At 43.8% G+C, this 27,515-nt stretch overlaps 1 protein-coding gene across 2 annotated transcripts in view; it reads right to left on the reverse strand.

Annotated features, from left to right (window-relative positions):
• Positions 1-27,515, reverse strand: part of BABAM2 (BRISC and BRCA1 A complex member 2) — a 431,982-nt gene that overhangs the window by 37,270 nt on the left and 367,197 nt on the right. For both annotated transcript variants that reach the window (XM_036873975.1, XM_036873977.1), the window contains exon 11: positions 847-1,000. In XM_036873975.1, coding sequence (XP_036729870.1) covers positions 847-1,000 — 154 coding nt within the window. The remainder of the gene's footprint in view (positions 1-846; positions 1,001-27,515) is intronic.

Consider the following 27,515-nt stretch of genomic DNA (forward strand, 5'->3'; position numbering starts at 1 on the left):
TGAAGTTTTCCATTAAAAAAAAAATGAAAGTAGCTGCCAATATTTTCTTCATCGACACCAGTTATTCCTTAACTCCAATTTCTACCTAGTACTTATTCTCTAATCTAAATAGAAAGGTAGAGGGACCTCCCTGGTGGTCCATTGGTAAAGAATCCGCCTTACAATGCAGGGGACGCGGGTTGGATCCCTGGTCAGTGAGCTAAGAGCCCACATGCCGCGGGGCAGCTAAACTCGTGTGTCACAACTACTGAACTCGCACTTCTCAACTAGAGAGCCTGCGTGCCGCAAACTACAGAGCCCAAGCGCTCTGGAACCTGCTTGCCACAGCTACAGAGGCCACATGCCCTGGAGCCTGCATGCCACAACTAGAGAAGAGAAAACCCTAGCGCCACAACTCTAGAGAAGCCCCCGCACCGCAACGAAGAGCCTGTGTGCCGCAACTAAGACCCAACGCAGCCAAAAATAAATAAATCTTAAAAAAGAAATAAAATAAATAGAAAGGTAGATTTCAGAAAAATCATATAACTCATTTAAAAAGAAAAAAAGGCAATCTACCTGATGAGGCTAGATGAGGAGTTGGCTAACTTTTTCTATAAAGGGCCAAATAACAAGTATTTTTTGCTTTCCAGGCCATATGTGGTCTGTTTCTACTACTCATTCTGCTATGGTTGCATGAAAGCAGCCATAGAAAATAAGTTTAAAAATGGGTGTGGCTGTTGCAATAAAACTTTATTTACAAAAACAGGCACAGGGCAGGATTTAGCCTGCAGGCAGTAGCTTGCCCAACTCCTGGACTAGATAAACAAAATGTTTCTATTTGCAAGAAATAACAATTGATTCACTTACTTTGCTCTTTTGGCCATTTCATTTCCATCCCATCTGGGGCTGTATGGATAATTTTTCTGGGCCTGGGAATAAAGCTGTCCACTGTTGGTAAAGTGATAGACGGACTGGAATGTGAGAGTCGGCTGGTCTCGAGGAAAAAAGAGGGGCAGGTCAACTGCAAAGACAGAAGAAAGGAAAAGAAAGTTAGGGCTTAAATGCCTTTTAATACACTTTTTTGGCTAAACCTGAATGTTGGGTACAAGACTATTTGAACCACAAATACTCGTTGAGGCTTAGGTAAAAGGTATGGAGAGAGAGACCAAGACCAGTGCCTTCCCTGTCTTCACGGAGTTTACAATCTAGGTAGAGAGGCAAATCACCCATAAATAAAAATTCAACCAATATGAGGCCTGATGTGCAGGTGCTGAAGGAATACTAGGAAATGGTTACAGAAGCTGGGCACCACCAGCCACCTGACCTGCTGTGGCGCTTACCTTGTCCACTATTCCATAGAGGAGTTAGCTGTATATCTGCTTTAAGTCTCCATTATATCAGAAACTCCTCAAAGGTTAGGCACTGTCTTCCTCATCTAGAATCTGATGGAGGAGGTGGGATGGAGACCATCTTTAAAGAATGGATTTGGAAAGGGGATCAAGAGGGCAAGTGACAATCTTTCTTTTTTATAGGATATGGCAACTGGGCCACCAGAAAAAAAATAAAGTTATCACTTACTTCCAATCAAGCAGTGAATTTTGATACTCAGCAGTTTTACATTTTTCCATATGTGTTACCATATATATCTCCTAAACCAGCAGGAGTTCTTTAATGGAATGCAACAGGGACTACATATGTCTACTGTTGTAGTATAGACTGATTCTAATATTTGCTGTTAACAAGTATTATGTGCTTTATTTGTTCACTTTGGGATCCTTAAACTCAATTTTAAAAAATAAAATGACTTCCTTCAGTTGCGGCATGCGGGATCTTTAGTTGTGGCATGCATGCGGGATCTAGTTCCCTGACCAGGGATCGAACCCGGGCGCCCTGCATTGGGAGTGTGGAGTCTTAACCACTGGACCACCAGGGATCCTGCATGCTGCAACTAAAGATCCTACACGTAGCAATGAAGATCCCGCGTGCTGCAACTAACACCTGGCACAGCCAAACAAATAAATATATAAATTTAAAAAAATGACTTCCTGCTTTCAGTTGAGGCAAACCATCATTAAAAATGCAGTCTGTTTCAATGGCACATTCCTCAAGGCATATAATGTGTATTTCTGTGAATGTTACCTACTTGAAGGACACAGAAGAGGCATATTAATTTACAAAAAATAATAAGAAAAATGTGTATAGACTTTTATAGCTTTGCAGAGTACCTTTATATACTTTATCTGATTCGATACTTACAACTCCTTGAAGCAGACATTATTTTTACCAGCTGCATTCAACAGATGAACAGACTCCGAGAGGTTTATTAACTTGCTCATGCCATAGCTATGCAGACACAGGACTCAAATCCAGTCCTATGATTTAAATCCTAAGCTCCTTCTACTGGTCACATTGCCACCTGCTCTTGGGTTTACTGGTATAACCTCCTCACAACATACTCACTACGTCAAAATTACAATTTAGTAAGCTAAAGTCTCCACTGTGAAGGATGTATCGGGTTCAACTTTTCGGCTCCACGAGGCAAATACATGACAGAAAGATACATACTAGATAGTTATACATGTATCACCATGTCAGTTAGGGTGACATTTGACTTGGATTAGGCCCACTAAGTACCCAAAATGATTTCTTGAGGGAAGTTAGGCTTGCAGCAAACTTAAAAAACTGTCCAGTTGGTAAGGCCTCTTAGACGTCTAAGTATATCTGACTCTGACTCAGTGCTGCAGGGGGTTTCTGACAAATGAATCACACCACAACCAAAGAAAAGTGGCAAGATTTTGAATGTCCACTCTTTAATCACATTTTTCAAGTGCCTCAATGCAGTTTCAATACATGTCTATTTGTGCCAAAGCAAAGATTTGGTAACATATAGGAATAATACAAAACATGAAAAACAGACTAATTCAAATGGTAATTGGATTCAGAAAACCCTTTGGAATCCCTTCATCTTACAGAGCTTCATCTGTAATGTCTTCAGTCTTTTTGGTTTTTTTTTGTTTTTTCTTTTTTTTTTTTACATTTTCTTGGCTGTGCCATGCAGCATGTGGGATCTTAGTTCCCCGACCAGGGATCGAACCTGCACCCCTTGGATTGGAAGCGTGGAGTCTTAGCCACTGGGCCACCAGGGAAGTCCCGTGTTCAGTCACTTTGAATAAATATCGTTTTCTAAAATTGTTTATCTCTTTTCTGATTACTCATTTCATTTCCTCTGATTAATTTTAGAAAAATGCCTATTCACATATTCTTTCCTTTGATTTCAACTATGTTTATAGTATATATAAGTTTTCACACATTAAAATGAGAGTCAGATTAACCCCCAAAGCAATAGCAATAGCATTGGTGAAAAGTATTTAACATGCAAGCTTCCCTTCAAAACAGCAATAATTTCAAATAATAAAATTCAATGGCAATAATTTACAAATTCAAAGTAAGTACAGTCACCACTCAGTATCCCAGTAATACAGATAATACCATAGGCTGCATGATTCTCAAGCTACCAGCTTTTTGGAGCTTTGAAATGCATTATATTTTTTGTTCCTGTTATTTTGTTTTCTAGAAAATGAGTTGCTGGAAGCTTTTTTGAAGCCAATATTAAAACTCAAACACAGTGGCTACATTATTAAGGGGGCAGGACTGGTCAGAGTCCTTCAAAGGTACAATCAGTAATCCACATATTAATTCACATATGAGAAAAGAAAATTAGAAAAATATAAATATCTTGCTCAGCTTAACTAGGGTGTATCCTGCCTGGATCAGTCAGCAGTCACTAAAAGGATGGCTTCTTTAAAAATGTTCTATGCATAAGAAGGAGTGAATAAATAAACTATTTATGAGAAATACTTTGCATTTTTCTTAGAAGAATGATTTGAATGGTGCAAATTAGTCAGAATTTTAAAAAAACTAAAACTTGTTTTCCTTATCCCCAAATGTTTCTGACACTTCACATTTTGCCTATAGGCTAAAGTCATGATTTTCTGATGCATAGTAAAATAATGACTGGTGGGCCTTCAAACAGCTAACTTGCTTTATGGAACTCCCAAGGTTCTAAGCAGTTTGGGCTCATCATCTCAGCCATGTCAAATCTGAACATTTTAACATTTGCTTCCTTAGAACCCAACCTGTCTACTAGCTCGGGTTTGATTCCCAGAGTAGAATCATTCCATTTGGTTCAGTTACTCACTGTCAGTATTAATGTTCACAACTGCTTCCTATTTCCTTCTTTCTGTATACAGAGACTGAATTTTGGTCAGCTCTTGAGTCACAGAAGGCATGGTCCCCACTTGTTCAGTATAATTTCAATAACCATTTCCGAAGCATTACTTTCTTCAAGAACTTGTTGAAACAAGTCACATCCAAACACTGCTAATTCTGCTCAAGCTGGGCATTTCACAGGAGTCACTCACAGGGCTCTGACACCCTGGCAGAAGGCAGGAATAATTAAGTTCTGCACCAGCTTGCCTCATACTGGACAGTGGCTGCAGTAACAGGTTCCCCTGGCCACAGTCCCAGAGCTGGTGGTGCTGTCCAAGCAGCCACCCTCCGTGAAGCTTTGAGAGGGGGCTGAATGCACTGATAAACTTTGCTGCCTCTCTCTAAACCATGCTGAAGTTCCAACGGTTTTACCTTCTCTAGTAAATAAGCGTAACTGGCCCTATGTGCTCATCCTTGCACCAGAAGAAGACTTCATTAGTTTTCTCTAAGTTCATAAGACTCTCTAAAAACTGCTCACTTTCCCCAAAACCTCAACAATGGAAAAGTGACACTGAACAGCCAAAAGAAATGCCACACTATGTATCCGACCCACAGGACAGCTGCCAGATACTCACTCAACATTTCAGGCATAGTTCTAACAAGTTAGATCATATGGTTTTTCCAGAAAAAAAAAAAATCTAATTATGGCAAGATTAGGGCAAGGGACATTAACAGCAAGTAGTGATAATTAGCAGTCTGGCATAAAGCAAGGAGAGAGAATACTAAATAAAAGCAGACTTAGGAAATCAAAAAGCAGCCCAGTCTGGGGTGATTCAGTGTAGGAGAAAAAGCTCGACCATCCCTCAAGCTATAACCGTACATAGTGACGTTTACTCCCAATCTTGGTAATATGGCCAACACTCTTGGTTGCCTACCCAACAGCCATTCTCCATCCTTCTTTTTTACGGGCAGAGCCCTCCTCCCACCCCATAGTCGGAGAGTGCTGGGTATTCACTCCCTCAGACTTCCCATAAAACCAAGGTATAGAAATGTGACTCAGTCCTGCCATGGGACCTGAGGGGAAGTTGGCCAGGGGTCTTCTGAGAAATATTTTCCTCTCTAATTAAAGACACATGTACGGAGAAGCCCCCATTTCATTCTCGCCTAGATCTTATCATGTGAGATCTTGGGGCTTGGACCTGTGCACCTATCTCGTGACCATGAGCGGAAAGTCAGCCTGACATCACTGAGCTGAGAATTCATCATTCTCTGGTACTGCCCAGCTCTGGATTTCTTGTTATGTGAGACGATTACAAGCCCTAACCATTTAAACCTATCTAATCAGGTCTTCTCAGACCTGCAGTCAAAGGCAACAAAAGGAAATGTTATTTCTTGCAGCTTCTGTTCAAGGAGGCAGGATAATTGTATAATCTATTTCAAAAACATTTCCACCAAGCATGGTTAAAAACATTCAAGGCGCATAAATAGGAAAGTTTTAGTTGTCTGGAAAATTCAGTTATGTGGGACGGTTCAATCCTTGAAAATGCCAAACAAACGAGGGGTTAACCATAATTGCTTCCCTGGGAGTCACATCATCAAATATTTTCGTCATTATTCACAAGTCAGCCATTATTTCATTTCTCCAAACCTTCCAAACTCTATACTCTTGTGTTCCTGGCTTAGCAGGGAAGATGCTCATGGAGTCACTCTGTGGTGGTGATGGCCCATTCCCATTTCCAGTCCTTTCAGGCCCCTCTGCTTCCTCGAAGCCGCATTAGGAGACAGTTTTAACCCCACGTTGAATGGCTGTAAACTTCCCTTCCAAAGATGATTCCCACTGAGGTCAATTCTTCCTAAAAGCAGTTTGTACACGTCTCATTCCCAGGCTGCCCCCACAGTGGGCACACAACCAATTAGGGAAGCTGCCATTTATTTACTGACCACCCCTGATCTTACTAACCACACGCTAAACCTCTGAGACACACAGATTCTAACCACTAGAAAGTTAAATACCATACATTGCCTACAAGAAGTATAAAAGTCAAGTTTTCCAATTCAGAAGTGTCCCTACTCAAGGCATTAAAAATCAAATGGTGTCTCCATTTACTATCACTGCCTTACACTTAAGTGACCAAGGAGACTAAATATTAACCACATGTTATTAAACTCGTTTCAATTTTTCACTATCTTTTTGTGATTTGATCATGTAAACAGATTACCTTTGGGGTTTTACTAGTATTACCAAACTAAAGCCTGAAGTTTCTTGAATTTTGCTGTAAACGCTAAAAATCCTAATATGGGAGGTGACAGCACGGTATGATGGAAAAAGGTACCTACAGCCTTTGGAGTCAGATAAAAATGGGTTCAAATCCTAGCCTCATTCATTTATTAGCGGTGAGACCATAGGCAAAACATTTCATCTCTTTGAATCTTGATTTTCTCATCTGCAAAATGAGGATAATAATTCTTATAGCATTGTTGAAAGAACTGAACAAAAAAAGAGCAGGTACTAAATAAACATTCCTTCTCTCCCCCTACTCGTCCTTTTCCTTAGTTTGTATTTTTTTTTTTAATCCGACTTTATACACTCCTCCATATATGTGAAATTTCTAACTACAGCATAAATTTTCACAGTGTTTAATTTTAACTCTTTTGATGGGTATCTTTCTAAACTTTGTACAGACTTTCACGTCTCAGTAAATATAACATACTGAAAATAATTTAGCCTTTTCTTGATGACAGAGAACACATGGAAAGACCATTATACACAAGAGTCTCAAGTGTTAAGAAGACTTCGCTTGCTCTTTCACAAATACTTCCTACCAGACCCCCGAAACCATCCTCTGTTAAAGAGTTGATGTGCCCTTAGTGTGGTACCGAGGTCCCCAGGGCTACTGGGATGTGCATGCTGTTTGCCCCCGACCACGAACTTTCTCTATTTATTTCTGTTGCCTTTTCCTAGCCAGCTCTTTTTCCTTTGCCACTTCTCACCAAGGCCAGCTTGGTCTCAGTATGGTCTCTCTCTCTTGCCTCTTCTCTTTGCCTTTTGTCTACTTCACCCCGCATGCATCTCAGCTTCTGAAGAGTCAGGCGTGGCTGAGTATCCATCCCTAGGACCAGGACCCGGCGTGGATCAGGGGCCGCACGATATGACGTGATGCTGTGTGAGCTCTGGTCGCTTTCCTTAGGCACTGTCCTGAGTTCAGAGACTGTCTCCTCCTCCTCCTTCTCTTGCTGTTGTTTGTTTCCTTCCGAGTTTACAGCTGCCCCAGATAGGTGAACTTATAGGAAATCCGGCCTCTGCTTACATTGTGTTTAGCATTTGCTTTTGAGGTACTTTCTATCAACAGATACAAATTCATCATTCCAACACCCAGTGAGCCAATCAAATAAAACTGTAAGAAGAATCTCAAGATGAAAGGGATGCCATAGCATTGGCCCAGGAAGAGCCAGGTTCTCCCACCTGCCCACACAAACGAACCCAGGCTGAATTAGCTCGGCTTCTCCCGCCACGAGCTCAGAGGTTCTCAACTGGAAGTGAGCATTGGCATCACCCTGGAATTAACGTTGCAGATGCCTGGGCCCCACCTCAGACCTCTGGTTCCTGAAAATGCACCTTAAGTGACTCTGATATGCCTCGCCAGGTAGGAATCACTGCAAAGACTGAGCACTCCTAAGGATCAGGGCCATGAATTAGCACTTAGCACACAGCATGACACATTGCTAAAGGCTTGTTGAACTAAAGGAAAGGAGCATTTAAGAGACATGTAAAATTAAAACCTCAAGGAGATTCCACTTCATACCCATTAGACTGGCAAAAATTTTAAAACCCGACAATCCTCAAGTGTTGTCAAGGAAGTGGAACACTGGGATTTCTCATCACTGATGATGCAAATGTAAATTTCTATAACCTCTTGTACAGTAAAAGCGAAGATGTACATACTTCATAACTCAGCATTCCCACTCCTAAAATACTGCCGCATGTGCATAAGAAGGTAGTTAGGAGAAGGTTTGCTGTAGCAATGTTTGTGATAACAAAAATTGGAAACATCTTAAAATGTCCATCAACTGGAGACTGTGGTACATTCCTCGATGGAATACCTTATAGCAGTTTAAACGAATGAGCTAGGGCTACATGTATCAACATAGATAAATCTCAAGAACATAATGTTCAGTGAAAAAAGCAAGTTATAGATGAACATTGTTAAGTATGACCTTACAAAGTCCAAAAACATGCATACATTATTACACACTGTTTATGAATGTCTATGTAGTAAAAAGCATAAAAACGTGCATAGGAATGGTAAACATCAAATTAAGGATAGTAGTTCCCTCTGGGGGTAATGGGGAAGGAGAGAGGGACAGGAATGCATCAGGGAGGGGTACTCAGGGGGCTGCAACCAAATTGATAACATGCTCTTTCTTTAAAAACAAAACAAAACAAAACAAAAACAAAACCAGAAGCACTTATAGCAAAATATTGAGATTTGGCTAAGGTGGATACATAGTATTTGTTTTTGTACTTTTTATATACTTAAGTAGGCTTTAAATATTTATAATTTTTAAAAGGTTTTCAAAAAGCAAAGACACATATTCATAGCAGCAGAAAACAGTCAACATGATTCCATTTATATAAAGTTCAAAAACAGGAAAAATTCATGATATATTGTTTATGGACATATGTTAGGTGATAGAACTATTAAGAAAATCAAGAGCACAGTTGACATAAAATTCAGGGTAGTGGTTACTTCTGAGAAGGACACGCTTAGGGCTTCTAGGATACTGGTGTTATGTTCCATTTCTGAAGTTGGTGGTGTTTTTTTTTTTAAAGATTTAATTGTATTTATTTTTGGCTGCATTGGGTCTTCGTTGCTGTGCGCGGGCTTTCTCCAATTGCGGTGAGCGGGGCCTACTCTTCGTTGTGGTGCGCGGGCTTCTCATTGCGGTGGTTTCTCTTGTTGTGGAGCACAGGCTCTAGGCACTCGGGCTTCAGTAGTTGTGGCTCACGGGCTCACTAGTTGTGGCACACGGGCTCTAGAGCACAGGCTCAGTAGTTGTGGCGCACGGGCTTAGTTGCTCCGTGGCATGTGCGATCTTCCCAGACCAGGCATCAAACCCGTGTCCCCTGCATTGGCGGGAGGCTTCTTAACCACTGCGTCACTGGGGAAGTCCTGGTGGTGTTTCATTAGTCTCTAAAGTACGTAGGTATGTTTTATATGATCCTTATATATATATATATATATATTCAAATAAATACTATTTTTAAAAATGAGAGCATTTATAAAACTAAGAGGGTCAGGAAAGCTGAATGGTCTTCATGGGAAAAAAACCACCAAAGTTGTAAAGAAAAATAAAAAGCACAGTAGAAAACGGTGCATAAAAACTGGACTACAGCTTATACAGGCACTAAGAAGATGTACATTCTCTCATGAGAACACTGTCAGGTTGGCAAAATCAGCTGGTCAGCTGGGTCCCTCCTTTTCTCCCAAATTTACTGAGTGGAAGGTAGGGTGCCAGGGAGAATGAAGGCGTCCATGCTCTGAGCATGGGCGGGAACAGGAGGCCTGAGAAATGGGGAGAAGCTCCCACAGTGAAGCACATCGGACAACGGCTGAGGCGTGAACATGGTGTCCATGCAGAGGAAGGGGGACCCTGCTTGAGGTGGAAGCTCTGCAGACGAGATGGACTTTGAGTTGGTTCTAGAAGGTTAAAAGCTGAATCAGAATGGGAGTCTGGGGGATACTCCGTAGAGAGGAAAGAAGTTGATAAAGCTTCAATACTGTGTAGACATAACAATTTTCCTTTTTTATTTGGCTCTTTTGGTATTGTATATATTCAATTTAGAAAAGCCACAACCTGCCCTATTTTATCAATCACACTTTCTATTCCACCACTGCCCTCACCTTGGTACATGCGGAGAGCAACGGGTGATGCAAAGATGAAGGGAGCTGACGCTGGCCTTGGAAGCTCATGGCCAAGCTGCTCTCCCTTCCTGGAGGGCCCTCCACCCTTTTCTGGGTTTATCTGGGTTTCCTCTCATCAAGACTCAACTTGTAGGAAATGCCTCTGTCCCATAACTCTGCATGCGTCCAACTCGTACTCCTGAACAAGGCCCACTCGGGGCTGTCCTCACCAGGAGAAAAGGAGAAAACCAGTGGCTGAGGCCAGGACCGAGGGGTCCCCAGCATGAGAAACCTTCCCTACCCCAGCGCTTCTCTGTCTGCTTTCCCTGGTTCGTCCATTTCTTCATCCATCACACGTTTTGTGAGCACATCCCATGTTGCAGGCCCCATGCTACACCTGAGGACTCATGCTTCCTGGAAATGGATGGTGGGCTACACTTTGTGCTTCCTGCAATGCCGCCTGGTTTCTGTGTCCCCTGCGGTTGCATCCCGTTTGGATCCTGTGGATCCTGGTATTTCCTCAGTCCTGGCTTCTTGTTCAGTCCCTTCAACCTGCTCTTGCTTCTGTGACCTTCCAGGACACCTCTCTTGCCTGGAAGAGAGGTGAGTTTCCTCATTGAGTTCTCCATCCTCCGCATCCCCATAATCCAGCCTCGGCTGAACTGCTAACAATGAAGCGTTCTTGTTATTTTATATCCTCCACATGTGAACACTGGGCTAGACACAATCAAGTAGTTGCTATGTATCTAGGGACTGACTGGCAGAGATCATAAAAGTGAGGAGATGTTGACTGCACTAGACATGTGAAAAAGGAAACATGCTTCTATGAGATGCAGAAAAAAATCTAGCAAGAGAGAACACCATAAACAGCATTTAATACTGTTTAAACTTCTATCTTTAAAAGAATGTAGTCACAATAAATAAAGTCCTGGCCTGGGAGGATTAAAACAGAAATCTGGCTAAATTAAGGAAGAATTTGATTAAAATAATCCTTAAATAAATTAAAATATATTCAAATGCAAAATCCTTGTTATTTAAAAGCTGGGCAAAGTCTTTAAAGAGTCATAAGCTTTTAATTTCAAAAATTCACGGCTGATGTACCAAATGCAAATGATTAGAAGGAAAGGACAAAACTTTTCAAAGTAGCAGGACCGACACTGGTCAGTTTAAATTCCAGTCTTTAAAAATTAGAATACCCGGGGCTTCCCTGGTGGCGCAGTGGTTGAGAATCTGCCTGCTAATGCAGGGGACACGGGTTCGAGCCCTGGTCTGGGAAGATCCCACATGCCACGGAGCAGCTGGGCCCGTGAGCCACAACTACTGAGCATGCGCATCTGGAGCCTGTGCCCCGCAACGGGAGGGGCCGCGATAGTGAAAGGCCCGCGCACCGCGATGAAGAGCGATCCCCGCACCGCGATGAACAGTGGTCCCCGCTTGCCGCAACTAGAGAAAGCCCTCGCACGAACCGAGGACCCAACACAGCCAAGGATGGATAAATAAATAAATAAAGTAGCTATAAAATTAAAAAAAAAAAAAAAATTAGAATATCCTACCAGGCACAAATTTGCAAATACTGAGACTACTCCAAAGTGAAGGACGACTAACTTGGCTTTATGAAGAAAAAAAATTTTGAAACGAATCTAGTTATTTTTATTTTTGAAAGGGTCTGGTTACGAGCTTTATATCCTAGAGAAAACAGCAACAAGTATCTAATTTGACGAGCATTCGTGGAGCATCTACTATGAGCCGGCTCTAGGGAGGCCAAGCTGACCAAAGCCCGGTCCTCCCCCTGACAGGACAACGCCAGCATGCACTTGACCGTCACTGTTCTCAGGCAGGGAAGCGATGGTGAGGGTTATAATAGAGATAGTAACCGCCTGGGGTGTGGGGTGGAAAGATAATCCATCTCAGGGCTTCTAGAAGGCTTGTTAGATAAGCAGGGCCTTGAAAGACGACCAGGATTCCGACAGGCAGTTGCAGTGGGAGGCTTATGACGGGGAAGGGAGAGAGAAAGGTGAGGGAATTCCAGGCAGAGGGAACAGTGTCGAGGAGTCAGAGCAGAGGAGAGTGAGGGAACGCGGGTGATCAGGGTAGAGGGAATACCGGCCCAGAGGACAGGATGCCGGTGCAGAGAGGCTCTGGATAAAGATGCCAAACTGTGCAAAGTCGTGAGCACAAAGCAAAGGAGTGTGGATTTTCTTCCATGGGCACTGTTACCCTTGAACATTTCTAGGGGAGATATCCCATACCACCCACTCTGGTGGGTCAGACATTTTCCTGCAATTTAAATACCCCCAACATGGTAGAAATCTTCTAGAATGGAGAATGTTTTGCAAGGTATAACACATAAATCAAAAATGTTATTATTTATTATTAGAGGAGCGCAGTCATTCACGTCTCAGTTTGGGAACCGATTCCTCTTTACGAAACATCCCCTAAGAGTTACTAGTGCGTCCCTTACAGTCAAAGGGAGGCCCTGCGTGGCAAGCCTGAGGATGGCCTGTAACCGGTTTACAGGAGTCTTCCGTTTTCTCTCAAACAACTCTACCTTCCTAGGCGGACAATCCTTACCGTAGGGCCTGAGATTTGGGATTGGGTGTAAGATTGGGGTGGGACATAGTTTAGGCCAAATACGTGGCAGTGCTTGGAAACCAGGCCCCTCAAGAGTGATTTTGTGTTTCCTCATAAGACAGGGTTAAAATCCTGGTCACCATGTCATTCCCCTATGCAGAAACCTGCATGAACTTATTTTTTATTTGTGTATTACACATGCCAAACATCCTCCACTCCAGGTTTATACTGTGCTGGGGTATCAAAATTACAGGAAAATGTCTGACCCGCTAGATTAGGTGGCTATGGAAACGTTCAAAGATAAGCCATTCCATTCTTTGGTTGCTTTAGGTTCAGTTCCATCTGGTGAGATGGACAGGAAAGAGCTTATCTCGGTGAGGCTGAATTGTCACGTGAAGAACATGTGCTCTGGAGGTGGCAACCTAGGTTCCACTTAGAGGTTGTATCACGTTGGTAGATTAACTGAGCTTCTTTCCTCATCCATAAAACTGGAAAAACTCCAACCTCCAGGTTGAAAGTAAAGCAGGTGGTACAACATCTGGCACATAGAAAGTGCTCAATAAATAAAGGTTGGAGCCTAAAGGAATGTAAGAACAGGATGGTACAGTGGAAAGAATACAATCTTTGGAATTTGACAGATCTGGGCTTGATTCCTACTCTATCGGTTATGACCTGGGTGACCTCAGGCAATTTATTAAACTCTCTGAGTCTAGGTTTTCTCATCTCTAAAATGGGATAATACCTACCTTGCAAGACTGTTGGGTGGTTTACATGACATAATGAATATATGTAGAATACTTGGCACATAGAAGATATTCATAAATGATACTTATTATTACTCACTTTTCTCTTAGAAGCAATTAAAACAAACAAACCTGAGTCTATATAATTTCTTTTTCTAACCTGACTTCCAGTTTAGAAAATACAACCCATAGATTAAAGGTAGCCAGGTTCTTTCAATTAAGCTTCCAAGTTAGTTCTGCCCATCATTTTATGTGGGGCAAATTCAGGAGTCTTTAGGAACTCTTCATTTTTAATTCTATAATCTTCTTCCTTCAAATTAAAATAAAAAAATCATAGCTCTGGAGAATGTAAGGTCAAATGGGTTTTGCAGCAAAAGTTGACCAGAGACCAGAAAACATTTGAACAGAGGGGAAGCCTGATGAAAACTTGGTCAGTTTTCCTTTGTGCTTGGATAAAAAAGACCAGAAATGTAATCAATCTTTGTATATTTCAAGATTCCTATTTGGTTCGTGAATTATCCAAGTTTTTGCTTAGTTGTTTTCTGGCCATCTCCTTAGTCATTATTTCTTCTGTGAGAAGGGGTGGGGGATTCAGTAGGAGAATGGAAATTAATTCATGTTCTTCCTTGATAGCAACTCTGCTTAGAAATTTCACTTCAGATGAAAGTATGATCGCTGTCTAAAATGATGTTTTTAAACTGTCATATTCTCCTAATTTGAATTAAAGAGAATACATTGTGAAACACAAGGTGAGCGTGTTGAGGCAAACCCTTGACTTGAGTTGCTTGACTTGTACATCCAAATGTAAAGGAATAAGATCATTTTCAAGCAAAGGTATTGGATCACTGTTCTCCTAAGAGAAGCATATTTGCACTCAATAACTGGAAGCTCCAAAACTTTTTTTTTCCTTTTTATTGTTTTTGATTGAAATCTTTCTAAAGCAGCCTTCACATTTACTTCTTCCATATCCCCCTTCATTTTTTTTTAAATAAATAAATTTATTTATGGCTGAGTTGGGTCTTTGTTGCTGCGCGCGGGCTTTCTCTAGTTGCGGCGAGCGGGCTTCTCATCGCGGTGGCTTCTCTTGTTGCGGAGCGCAGGCTCTAGGCGCGCGGGCTTAGTTGCTCCGCGGCATGTGGGATCTTACCGGACCAGGGCTCGAACCCGTGTCCCCTGCATTGGCAGGAGGATTCTTAACCACTGCACCACCAGGGAAGCCCCATATCCCCCTTTAAATGACTCAAAGTCGCAATTATGAATATTAGCTCTCAGAGTGGGCCATACAGCCATGACATCAGGCTGAATGAGGCAAGTGTGTCTAAGTGTCTAGCATCTGCTGTCTATAGTTTCTTGGTTCCCTCCACCCCCATCTCCCAGCTCAGGCTATAGGTTAGGCTATACCTATATACCACAGACCTTCTCTGGACAGTCAAGCTGCTAGGAACTAGGGAACTAGTGCACCAAACTTATTAGCAGGTGTAAGAGTCAGGCCTGAGGTCCCTGTGAGTGAAACACACGGACTAAGTGACACCTCTTCGGTCTATTCCCTTCCTTTTGGCTGTGTTTTTGACAGCTATGATTTCAGGGCAGAGCTGAGCTAGGCAGGTGAGATACTTAAAAATCTCCATGTCTTATCACAACAGAGGACATACTTGTTAAATCACAGTTCAGCAAGGGGCCTTGGAAATCATCTGTCCATCTGGTAACTGACGAGCCCTGTGGTACGGAGTGGTGAGCTGCTTAGGCAGCTGACAGAGAACCCCAGGTCTTGACCCTGCATCCAGCGAGCCTCACTGTCTGATGCCCCTTGTGACTTGGCAAATCTCCCTGCAGGAGGAAAGTAACCGCAGCTACCAAAGCTGCTTTTACAGTATGACTTTGGGTTCTCCATTAACCCAACTCTGAAAAATCTCTTGCTACAGAAAAATTAGGCATGGTGGTTTTTATTTTTGTGTTCCATTCCTTGGTTTTTTTTTTTTTCTTTCTTTCTTTTTTTTTTTTTAAAATGCTAAGGAAGGAAATCAACATTTACTGAATACTGCAGTGTGCTGGGTGCTTCCTGCCACATGGTTCTCTCTTGCCCCTTTTTACTAGGGAGTAAGGCCATGCGTGTGGCAAGGCTAAGCACTTTCCGGCAGCCATGAAGAAGAGATGGGGCCAGGCTTAGCCCTGGGCCGTCTGGGTCTGAAGCCCGTGTTCTTTCTACCACAAGTGATACAAATTAGATTTACTGCTTGTTTCTGACATTCTGGAAGGAGTTTCTACTCAGGGGCATTTTGGCTCATCTGCCATCTCAGCCAGGAGTTGCTACAGGCAAGCAACGTTCTCTGGCCATGAATCAGAAAGTGCACAGAGGTCTGAGACTGATCCGCACAGCCGTGATAGACCAAGAGGAGGGCTAGGATGTGTTGTTCGTCCAGACCTTACGAGTTATTCCCCTGGGTACAATGAGCTCAGACTTTTAAGAATTTTTATTTTTGATGTTTTGGTTTCCTTGTTTTCTTCCTTTTGATAGGGAAAATATTTTATGGTCATATCTATGGGGTTTTAATGGCATTTGACACCGTTGCTCACTTCTGTTCTTCTCCCGTGATTTCCATGACACCGTATTGATCTGTACTTCCCTTCCTTTTAAAATGTTTACTGTCTTCTTTTCTCCATCCGAGTAACAGCTCCTCACAAAGCTCAGGTGAGGGACTATTAACCCTGGAGGCTTGGCCCTCAGCCTTCCTCCTTTAGCAAGTTCCAGAAAGCCCAGTCTCTCAATATCCTCTGATGCCTTCAAAATCTCCACATCCTTCTCTGACTGCTCACCTTTGCAATCTGATAATCCCAGAGGCCTGGTGAATGTCATAATACAAGCTTTTTGGCTTAAATGTTTTCATATATATCGTCTCATCTGTGATGTTCAAGGGGGCATATTACCCCCATTCACAGTTAAGAACACTGAAACTCAGGGACAGAAAGAAGCTCATTTAGAATTACAGTTATGTGACAGAGCTGGACCTTGAATTCAAGTCTTTCTTCAGATTTTAAACCCATGGTTCTGACATCATCAGGATGTCCTGCTATCGACAGGGGAAGAATCAGGCCACATGTCTGAAATAAAAGCCATAAGCTTGCTCCTCGCTCACCCTCACATACTGGATCTAATATTCGACCACGCTCAGGACCTTTGAGTCAACTCTGACTCTTCATCCTGCTGTTTCCATTTCTGGAAAGGCTCACTGTTGGCAGCACATCCTGGAGAGGACTGTCCACAAGGTGCTGTCCCACCGGGAGGGGACGGGTGGGGCTAGAGGCACATCTACTTCCATCGTGGACAAAGAGAAGTGGGAATTTTTTTTTTTACGGCTGTGTTGGGTCCTTGCTTCTGCGCGAGGGCTTTCTCCAGTTGCGGCAAGTGGGGGCCCCTCTTCATCGTGGTGCGCGGGCCTCTTACTATTGCGGCCTCTCTTGTTGCGGAGCACAGGCTCCAGACGCGCAGACTCAGCAATTGTGGCTCACGGGCCTAGTCACTCCGCGGCATGTGGGATCTTCCCAGACCAGGGCTCGAACCCGTGTCCCCTGCATTGGCAGGCAGACTCTCAACCACTGTGCCACCAGGGAAGCCCCGGGAATGTATATTTTTAAAAATATCAGTCCGCTTTACACAGCTGAATATGCTTTTGGTTAAACCTAAGAACAACTGCATTAGGCCTCCCATGCCAACCTTTCTCAAGATTGCTTTGGCTATTTGGGGTCTTTTATGTTTCCATACAGATCGTGCAATTTTTTGTTCTAGTTCTCTGAAAAATGCCACTGGTAGTTTGATAGGGATTGCATTGAATCTGTAGATTGCTTTGACTAGTATAGTCATTTTCACAATGTTGATTCTTCCAACCCAAAAACATGCTATATCTCTCCATCTGTGTGTATCATCTTTAATTTCTTCCATCAGTGTCTTATAGTTTTCTGCATACAGGTCTTTTGTCTCCTTAGGTAGGTTTATTCCTAGGTATTTTATTCTTTTTGTTGCAGTGGTAAATGGGAGTGTTTCCTTAATTTCTCTTTCAGATTTTTCATCATTAGTGTATAGGAATGCAAGAGATTTCTGTGAATTTTGTGTCCTGCTACTTTACCAAAAGCATTGATTAGCTCTAGTAGTTTTCTGGTAGCATCTTTAGGATTCTCTATGTAGAGTATCATGTCATCTGCAAACAGTGACAGTTTTACTTCTTCTTTTCCGATTTGGATTCCTTTTATTTCTTTTTCTTCTCTGATTGCTGTGGCTAGGACTTCCAAAACTATGTTGAATAATAGTGGTGAGACTGGACATCCTTGTCTCGTTCCTGATCTTAGTGGAAATGGTTTCAGTTTTTCACCATTGAGAATGATGTTTGCTGTGGGTTTGTCATATATGGCCTTTATTATGTTGAGGTAAGTTCCCTGTATGCCTACTTTCAGGAGGGTTTTTATCATAAATGGGTGTTGAATTCTGTGGAAAGCTTTTTCTGCATCTATTGAAATGATCATATGGTTTTTCTCCTTCAGTATGTTAATGTGGTTTATCACATTGATTGATTTGTGTATACTGAAGAATCCTTGCATTCCTGGGATAAATCCCACTTGACCATGGTGCATGATCCTTTTAATGTGCTGTTGGATTCTGTTTGCTAGTATTTTGTTGAGGATTTTTGCATCTATGTTCATCAGTGATATTGGCCTGTATTTTTCTTTTTTTGTGACATCTTTGTCTGGTTTTGGTATCAGGGTGATGGTGGCCTCATAGAATGAGTTTGGGAGTGTTCCTCCCTCTGCTGTATTCTGGAAGAGTTTGAGAAGGATGGGTGTTAGCGCTTCTCTAAATGTTTGATAGAATTCACCTGTGAAGCCATCTGGTCCTGGGCTTTTGTTTGCTGGAAGATTTTTTTTTTTTTTTAAAGGAATTCCTTTATTTTTATTATTTATTTATTTATTTATTTATTTATTTTTGGCTGTGTTGGGTCTTCGTTTCTGCGCAAGGGCTTTCTCTAGTTGTGGCGAGCGGGGGCCACTCTTCATCGCGGTGCGCGGGCCTCTCACTATCGCGGCCTCTCCCATTGCGGAGCACAGGCTCCAGACGCGCAGGCTCAGTAGCTGTGGCTCACGGGCCTAGTTGCTCCGTGGCATGTGGGATCTTCCCAGACCAGGGCTCGAACCCATGTCCCCTGCATTGGCAGGCAGATTCTCAACCACTGCGCCACCAGGGAAGCCCTGTTGGAAGATTTTTAATCACAGTTTCAATTTCAGTGTTTGTGATTGGTCTGTTTATACTTTCTATTTCTTCTTGGTTCAGTCTTGGAAGATTGTGCTTTTCTAAGAAGTTGTCTATTTCTTCCAGATTGTCCATTTTATTGGCATATAGTTGCTTGTAGTAATCTCTCATGATCCTTTGTATTTCTGCAGTGTCAGTTGTTACTTCTCCTTTTTCATTTCTAATTCTATTGATTTGAGTCTTCTCCCTTTTTTTCTTGATGAGTCTGGCTAATGGTTTATCAATTTTGTTTATCTTCTCAGAGAACCAGCTTTCAGTTTTATTGATCTTTGCCATTGTTTCCTTCATTTCTTTTTCATTTATTTCTGATCTGATCTTTATGATTTCTTTCCTTTTGCTAACTCTGGGGGTTTTTTGTTCTTCTTTCTCTAATTGCTTTAGGTGTAAGGTTAGGTTGTTTATTTGAGGTGCTTCTTGTTTCTTGAGGTAGGATTGTATTGCTATAAACTTCCCTCTTAGAAGGGAAGGTTTTGCTGCATCCCATAGGTTTTGGGTAGTTGTGTTTTCATTGTCATTTGTTTCTAGGTATTTTTTGATTTCCTCTTTTTTTTTTTTTTTTTTAAATTTTATTTATTTATTTATGGCTGTGTTGTGTCTTCGTTTCTGTGCGAGGGCTTTCTCTAGTTGCGGCAAGTGGGGGCCACTCTTCATCGCGGTGCGCAGGCCTCTCACTATCGCAGCCTCTCTTGTTGCGGAGCACAGGCTCCAGACGCGCAGGCTCAGTAATTGTGGCTCACGGGCCTAGTTGCTCCGCGGCATGTGGGATCTTCCCAGACCAGGGCTCGAACCCGTGTCCCCTGCATTGGCAGGCGGATTCTCAACCACTGCGCCACCAGGGAAGCCCCTTGATTTCCTCTTTGATTTCTTCAGTGATCTCTTGGTTATTTAGTAGTGTATGTTTAGCCTCCATGTGTTTGTATTTTTTACAGATTTTTTCCTGTAATTGATATCTCGTCTCACAGTGTTGTGGTTGGAAAAGATACTTGATACAATTTCAATTTTCTTAAATTTACCGAGGCTTGATTTGTGACCCAAGATATGATCTATCCTGATTGGGTTTTGGAGCTGGGACAGTCCAGGCCTCCGGAGTAGCTCTCCTGGAATACATGTGCTAGTGGAGGTGGCGTCCTGGACAATCCGACCACCAGTTAACTGTGGCTCTCTGAGGGTTTGCAGAATTGAAGACAGTGTCAAGTTCTCACCATGGCTTTCTCTGCTGCTGGGGCTGCCTTCTTACTCACTGTCCCTGTGCAGACCCCCAGATATCTCTTTTCTCAGCCACCTTCTCCCTAGCTAATTAGTCTCTCACTTTCAGTGAGGCTCATCTTTTTTTAAAAAATTTATTTATTTTATTTATTTATTTTTGGTTGCATTGGGTCTTTGTTGCTGCGTGCGGGATTTCTCTAGTTGCGGCGAGTGGGGGCCACTCTTGTTGCAGTGCACAGGCTTCTCATTGCAGTGGCTTCTCTTGTTGCGGAGCAAGGGCTCTAGGTGCACAGGCTTCAGTAGTTGTGGCTCACGGGCTCTAGAGCACAGGCTCAGTAGTTGTGGCGCACGGGCTTAGCTGCTCCGCGGCATGTGGGATCTTCCCGAACCAGGGCTCGAACCCGTGTCCCCTGCATTGGCAGGCGGATTCTTAACCACTGCGCCACCAGGGAAGCCCCAGGCTCATCTTTTGTAAAAAAAAAAAAACAAAAACGGAAAAGAAAATCCGTCTTCCTGTCTCTTCCTGATGTCCTCTGTCACTCTGGATCCTCTCAGGATAAACACCCAGTCTGTACCGCACTGTGGTTACCTCTGCTCCTACTCCGAGAGACGCCTTCTTGTTTCTTCTCAGAATGTTCCTGCCACTTCCTTGTCTCACGTGAAACCTGGCTTTCTCCCTTGGCCACTCCCTTGAGTAGAAGCCACCTGTTTTCCCGGACTCACCTACACACTCAGCCTTGCCCCCAAGAAAAGCATCCCCATTCGAAGCTTCTACCATTTGGCTAGATCACTTGTGTTGATCCTCTTTGCTGTTATCTACTCAGTCTCCTGGTTACACACTAACTTCTTGATAATGTCTGCACTGGCCTCAAGTCCTCCTCTCCACTCTGGTTTCTGTAACCATCCAGGGTAACTTCAGCATCTACAAGGGCAACCTATCCAGCACCCACTTCCCCAGGGCCACATCCCCAACCGTATCATCTATTCATGCTCAGCTGCAAAATAATAACTTCTAAAATACTACTCTGTGACCACAATTTAAAAATTCACTGATTCAGAGACGTTTTTGAGTGCTGGCTATACTCCAGGCACTGTTAGGTGCTGGTAGTATAGAAATGAAGTAAACTACTCTTAGTGTGCTGTGCCAGCTCTGATGACTATGCCAAAACTTTCTGTCTCTTTAAAAAGCCGAATCCTATCCTTGACATTTTCACTCAGGAGATAATCCGGTTTCCAAACTTCTTAGAGAAAATGGACACTCGAGGGTGAATTATCTTCATTTCCTGGCACTTCCTCCCTCCCCACCTCTCATATGTGCATCCTTTCCTTCTGTCTCAGAGGAGGTGGGGTTCCTTCTTGTCCAAAGCTCTTTCCCTGACCCGTGTTCCAGGTTCCATACCCTTAAGCCACTTCTAGGATTTTGTCTTTCAATGATCTCTCTCTCTCTTTTCCCTCTAAATTGTAACTTCTCCTCCACTGGTTCCCTTCTCATCCTGCTGAAGAATCTCTTCTTCCCATAAGGACCCCTCTTGACCACCACCCCTACTAGCTATTTCCCATTAGCTCCTCCTTTAATTCTCTAAACCCCATAAAGAGGTCTGGCTCACCTTCTTCATTGTCAATTAATTCCATAACCCACTCACACCTGGCTTCCCCCAACTCTAATGCATGGATGTTTCTTTCACTGCTTTTCCCACTCTAACATGGCGCATGTTAACTACCAAAGCAAATGCTTTTCACTCTCACCTCACTTGCCACTCCTGCCTTCCTGGTGTCCCTCTCTCCTGGTTCTCATCTTTCCTCGCTGCTGCTTCTTCGTCTCCATCTGTCTCCTGACTGCCACCAGCTGCCGCCGTCCCCAGAGTTGTTTTCAGTCCTCTCATGTTACAGGCTCGTCCTGTGGCCATTCCCCCAGTCCCATGCTACGTGGACTGCAGATCTGCATCAACTAGGATGGCTCTCCCTAAGCTTCAGCCTCACATTTTTGGCTATTTATTGCCTGTCTCCACCTATTTACCACCTAAACACCTCAGACTCAATATATTCAAACTCATTGTCTTTCCCCTCAACTCTGGTCCCCTTCTTTTTTTTTTTATTTTTTAATTTTATTTTTTTTTATTCAGCAGGTTCTTATTAGTTATCTATTTTATACATATTAGTGTATGTATGTCAATCCCAATCCCCGAATTCATTCCCCCCTGCCCCCTGCTTTTCCCCCTGGGCCCCTTCTTAAGTTTCCACTCTCTACTCGGCTATCCCAGCCATGAATTACACAGCAATCTGCAACTCTCCCTTACTTCCTAAATCTGAGTGTTCACAAAGGCCTGCTGGTGAAGTAGTTCCACCGCGTCTGAAGTAGTTCTAGAATCTGTCCTTTCCTCCCCCTCCCTAGTTCCACTGTTTCAGTGCCTTATATTATCTTGCCCAGACTAGTTATCCCAAGTGGTTTTCCTACCCCCGGCTTCTTCCCACTTGGATTCATCCTCCACTCTGCCATCAGACCTATGGCATAAGTGAGATAATGTCACAGCTCTGTTTAGCATCCTTCCAAGACTCTCCATGAGTAACAGGACATACTCTGAACTCCTTACATGCAAGGCTCTTCATCCTCAGGCACATTTCTTTCCCGCCTCATCTCCCATTACTCCCTTAACTCACATACCCTAAACATGCAACTTTATGAATTATTCCCAATCTTCTGAATGCACCTCATCAGTCCACGAGCACTCTAGTCTCTCTGGGACATCCTCTCCTGGTTATCTCCACAGCTTAGTTCTGCTAGCACTTGAAGACGCAGCTCTAGGGCGTTTCCGTAAAACCCCACAGAAGGGGTTTTATACACCTGTATTTTACATCTGTGTTATGGCTCTCCGCACAAGGGTTGTATTACTGTATCTGCATATCCGCCTCCCGCACCAGAAGGCAAACTCCTAGTGCACCTCCCCATATCTGTGGCCACTGCTCCCAACAGAGGGCTGCGTCTCTAGGAGGTCCGCACATGTCTGAGTTGAACGGACACAAGGCTTTTCTCTTTGACAACAGGACCAAGTTTTTAACCTCTGCATGCCCTGACGTTCTTAGTAATAGTGCTACAGAGGCACAGCAGGTGAGGAATGCAATGGTTTCACAGGTAACTGCCGGGTGACAGAAGTGGTTAGAAGTGATTGTCTGTGAGCTGCGTGGGGCAGAGTACTTCTGCTTTTCACTGAATTTCTTTGTGGAGTATTTGCTTTTGTAACCATGTTCATGTTTCTTTGATAAAAGTAAAAAATATAAAATTCTTTGGGTACTTCCCTGGTGGTCCAGTGGTAAAGAATTTGCCTTCCAATTCAGGGAATGAATGCAGGTTCGATCCCTGGTCGGGGAACTAAGATCCCACATGCCACGGGGCAACTAAGCCCGTGCGCCACAACCACTGAGCCCGGGCGCCTTCACGAAGATCCCGCCTGCTGCAATTAAGACCCGACGCAGCCAATAAATAAATAAATAAATAAAAAGAAACAAAGAAAGAAAGAAGTCAAATGCTAAAAAAAAAAAAAAAGAAAAAAATTCTTTGTTGGTTATGAATAATCTATCGATATGTCTACAAACTGCAAAGGACCATTTTCTGTGTGTTTGAAAGGACGGGTCAAGTTCTGAGGGCTTAACTCCAAAGGGACTGCATAATGAGCGTGTGCCGATGACCAGGGAGCAATCCTAGCGGGAGGCTGTACCTCCGGGGTCACTTGGCCAGCAAAGCCCTGCACCTGAGAACAAAGTACCAGCCTCGCAGAGAGAATAATGCATTTACCTCCACAAGTCTGCTTATGTACACAGATCATTCTTACCAATGTGTGTTCACACACGTGGGTATGTATGTTTGTGTTTATGGCTTTTTTTTTTTATTATTAATTAATTAATTAATTTATTTATTTTTGGCTGTGTTGGGTCTTCGTTTCTGTGAGGGCTTTCTCTAGTTGCGGCAAGCGGGGGCCACTCTTCATCGCGTTGCGCGGGCCTCTCACTATCGTGGCCTCTCTTGTTGCGGAGCACAGGCTCCAGACGCGCAGGCTCAGTAGTTGTGGCTCACGGGCCTAGTTGCTCCGCGGCATGTGGGATCTTCCCAGACCAGGGCTCGAACCCGTGTCTCCTGCATTAGCAGGCAGATTCTCAACCAGTGCGCCACCAGGGAAGCCCGTGTATATGGCTTTTAAAAAAACATACAAAAAAACTTTAAGAAAATATCCTTTTGTTTCTTCTACTCCCCGACCTGGGTACAGTGTGGAGGGAGCAAGCCTTTGAAAGCTATTTCTCCCAGCTTAAGAAAACTAGAATTTTAATGTTAGGCTGAAGACTTACACACACACACACACACACACACACACACACACACACACACACACACACACACACATTTGGTTAAAGGAAGTGGGCCTGAATGAATGCTGGGAAGCTTAGTGCAGAAAGGGTGCAGCTGAGATTTCCACTGAGGACAGCGGTACCCTAGGGTCAGGTGGCACTGCCATGGACAGCAGCAGACGGAACGGTCATATCAGCCAGCACGAACCACAAGCAGAGTCTTTCAAAGGCCAGAGATGAAGATAAATCAATCCTTGCTAAAAACATCCGACGGCTTCGGGGCAGAAAGGCATATTTTGCTTTGCTATGTAATTTCCTCAGTCCTTAACTACAAAAGTGTATCAGAATTGAATTCTAGTGCTCATCCTAAATGGGAGCTGAGTCACAGGTACCTCGGTGCTGTGTCTGCAATCTCAAGTGGGTGACTCATGTCTGTAAAATTCTGAGAGAAAGTACCAACCGACCCGTTGCTTAGTCATCTTTCGCATGGATGCTGGGTTCATGAGCTCTGTAAACTATAATGAGCGATCTAGCCTTTTACCATCTCTTTATTCTTTTCTAAACAGTACAAATTACATCTCTAAAAATAACTTCATCTACACAAGTGAGTCACTGCGACCTGACAAGCTTCCACAAGCTACCCAGCTAAACTGTAATATTTACTTGTGAAGGTACAAATCTTACTGTCATATTAGCCCCCCCCCCCTTTTTTTTTTAAGATCAAAATTTGGTAGACTTGGGGAAGGGAGGAGGGTTTCATCAAATGTTTTAAGGAAAATACGGTTTACTCCTAACCTTTGATATGGGCAGGGCTTTGGGGTGGAGGTGGGGGAAGAAATCCTCTGAAAGCTACTTCTAACAGCTTATGAAAACCAGAATTTTAATATTTCAAGTTGAAGATTAATCAAAGACTCTGAACTTTTAGTAAGGGGTGCTTATTGGCTGTTGAAGGAGAAATATCAGTAATCTTACTTACGCTAACATCCTGAACTGTGAATTTATGACATTTTTGACAAAAGACCCAGCCACACTAATAAATGCATATGTATTCGACATTAATCTTTATTGTCCCAGTAGCCGATTCCCTCACTGCGCCCTGGATTCTCTACCCACACAACTAAGCTTTGGTACTCCACCCGTTTGCTGGGTAGCTGTCCACCCCTCAGGCCTGCCTGCTGGTCTTTAGCTTGCTTGCCTTTCTGGGCCTGGCGTTGCCAGCTCTCAGCAGCCCCACCCCAGGCCTGTTCCAGTTAGTCAATAAGTACAATGAATGCAACCTGAGGCAGGAGCAGGTTACCTGCAAGGAGCTTATACCTTCATAACTTAGGTAGCAATACTGAAATATCAAAGCACTGTTAATCTACACTCTGGCTGAAGCCAGAAGACTGGAAGGGTTTCTTTCTCATCAGTGTTTGGTCAGGAATGGAATTACTGATACCTCTAAACCTAGGAAGTTTCCACTGCTGTTTCAGCTTCTCCTTTAAGAGATCAGACCACTTGGCCATAATCGGATGGCCACATCATCAGCCTCCCCCAGGGCACAGGGACGCTTTGGAATAGAAAGATGAAATCACTGGTCCATCTGAAAATTCCCCAGGAAATGGCCTACAAAGCCCACTGCATGGCTTCGACCTGGGCAGAGGCTGAGTCACATTAAATCCTTCCCATCTCCCGCTCACTTGACTTGTCCCAAGGAGGAGGCCAGCTGGAGTCACCCGGCCTCTGCTCCTCACCCTGGGGAGCAGCTGCCCCCTGAAGGGGTACCTACTGCAGCCTGTTGGGTCTGGTCCTTTCCGCTCGGACCTCACTAGTTCAGCCTCAGCCCCGGGCACCCGCCGTGGCCTGAGGACCGCCTGCAGGAACTGTCGCTCACGTCTACACCCCACTGTGGGCTCCGCCGAGCTCTGGTTTCCCTCAGGACGCAGTGTCCCGTTGTCTCCCTGTCATTCTCGCAAGTTTGATGTTACTCAACCTCCCCAAGCCTCTTTCCTCACTTGCAAAAATGGGGAGAATAACTATCTACCTCTCAGGGTTGAGATGACGAAGACACCTGTAGAGGAAAGTGCTTTATAGACTGCAAGTGTGCTCTGAGCACCGCACCCTCCCAGCTCAGTGCGGGGGGGGTCCCTGGGCTCCTGCCAAGTGCCTAACACCGTGGGGGGCACGGCACATAAGAATAACATAATTTAAAAGATCAATTAGGCCTAGCAATCCTGGACCTTGGCAAGCAAATTAACGGGAATAATGAAGCAAATACGCATGACAATGAAAGAACCATTCAATATAATACACGTTGAAGTCTCACAATGACGTTATTCAGATTGAGATGGAGGTGATCAGGTTAGAAAACTGGAGATAGGTTTTAAGAAATGGTGCAAGAAATATATGGAGGTCAAGGAGAGATAGCAAAGAGGTCAAAGTTGAGTGAGAGAGAAAGCCCGGTGGGCAAGGGGAGCCTGTGTCCTGAGAGAGGCCGGTGGGCGCTTCCGAGCAGGGGAGAAACACAATGGAAGTGGTGTTTCAAGACGATTAACTTGGTGGCAGGGCGCAGGAGCGACAAACCAACCAGCTGCCAAGAAACAATCCAGGAGGGAGGGGATTGGCTCTAAACTGGGGTGGAGGCAGGGGAGTGGCAAACAGGGATAAGTAGCACCTGCATTTCCAGAGCACGTGAGGGTTTCCAGTTGGCTTTCATGTGATTTAATCTTCACAAAACCCTGTGAAGTCGGTGGGATAAACAACAATACCATTTTACAGGTGAGGAGACAGTCTCAGGGCCAGTGTATGGTGAGGCTGGAAACTCAACCCAGGTTTTCTGACTGTGAATGAGTGTTCCTTCTACTATGTGCGTAGTTCTCAAGACTAGCTACGCATCAGGCCTACCTAGGAAGCTGTTTTTAAAATATGCAAGTTCAGCAATGCCCGCCCCCTGCCCCACCCATTCTGGATTCTGATTCAGTAATAGAGGGGGGTGGGGAGAGGAGAGAGGCAGGGAGGTAGGTGTCCAGGTGTCGGGCTTTTTCAAGGCTTTGAGGGGTCCTGATGTAGGATCGGGGCTGGAACCTTGTGGGACCCAAGCGGACAAAGGGGGTACAAGAAGAGGAGCAATCACCCTCCATTCCAAGATTTGGAGCCTCAGTTCATGGAGTCGGGTCCTGCCATTAAATGCTGGGTGGAACAGAAGCTGTTCAATCCAGGGAATCTGGTAAAGACCGTCCCCCAGCCTGGGATGCTGTTTCAGCTCCATGTGTCTGTCTTAGCTCTTATCTT

This window comes from Balaenoptera musculus, chromosome 13 (assembly GCF_009873245.2).
Source record: "Balaenoptera musculus isolate JJ_BM4_2016_0621 chromosome 13, mBalMus1.pri.v3, whole genome shotgun sequence".
NCBI lineage: Eukaryota > Metazoa > Chordata > Mammalia > Artiodactyla > Balaenopteridae > Balaenoptera > Balaenoptera musculus.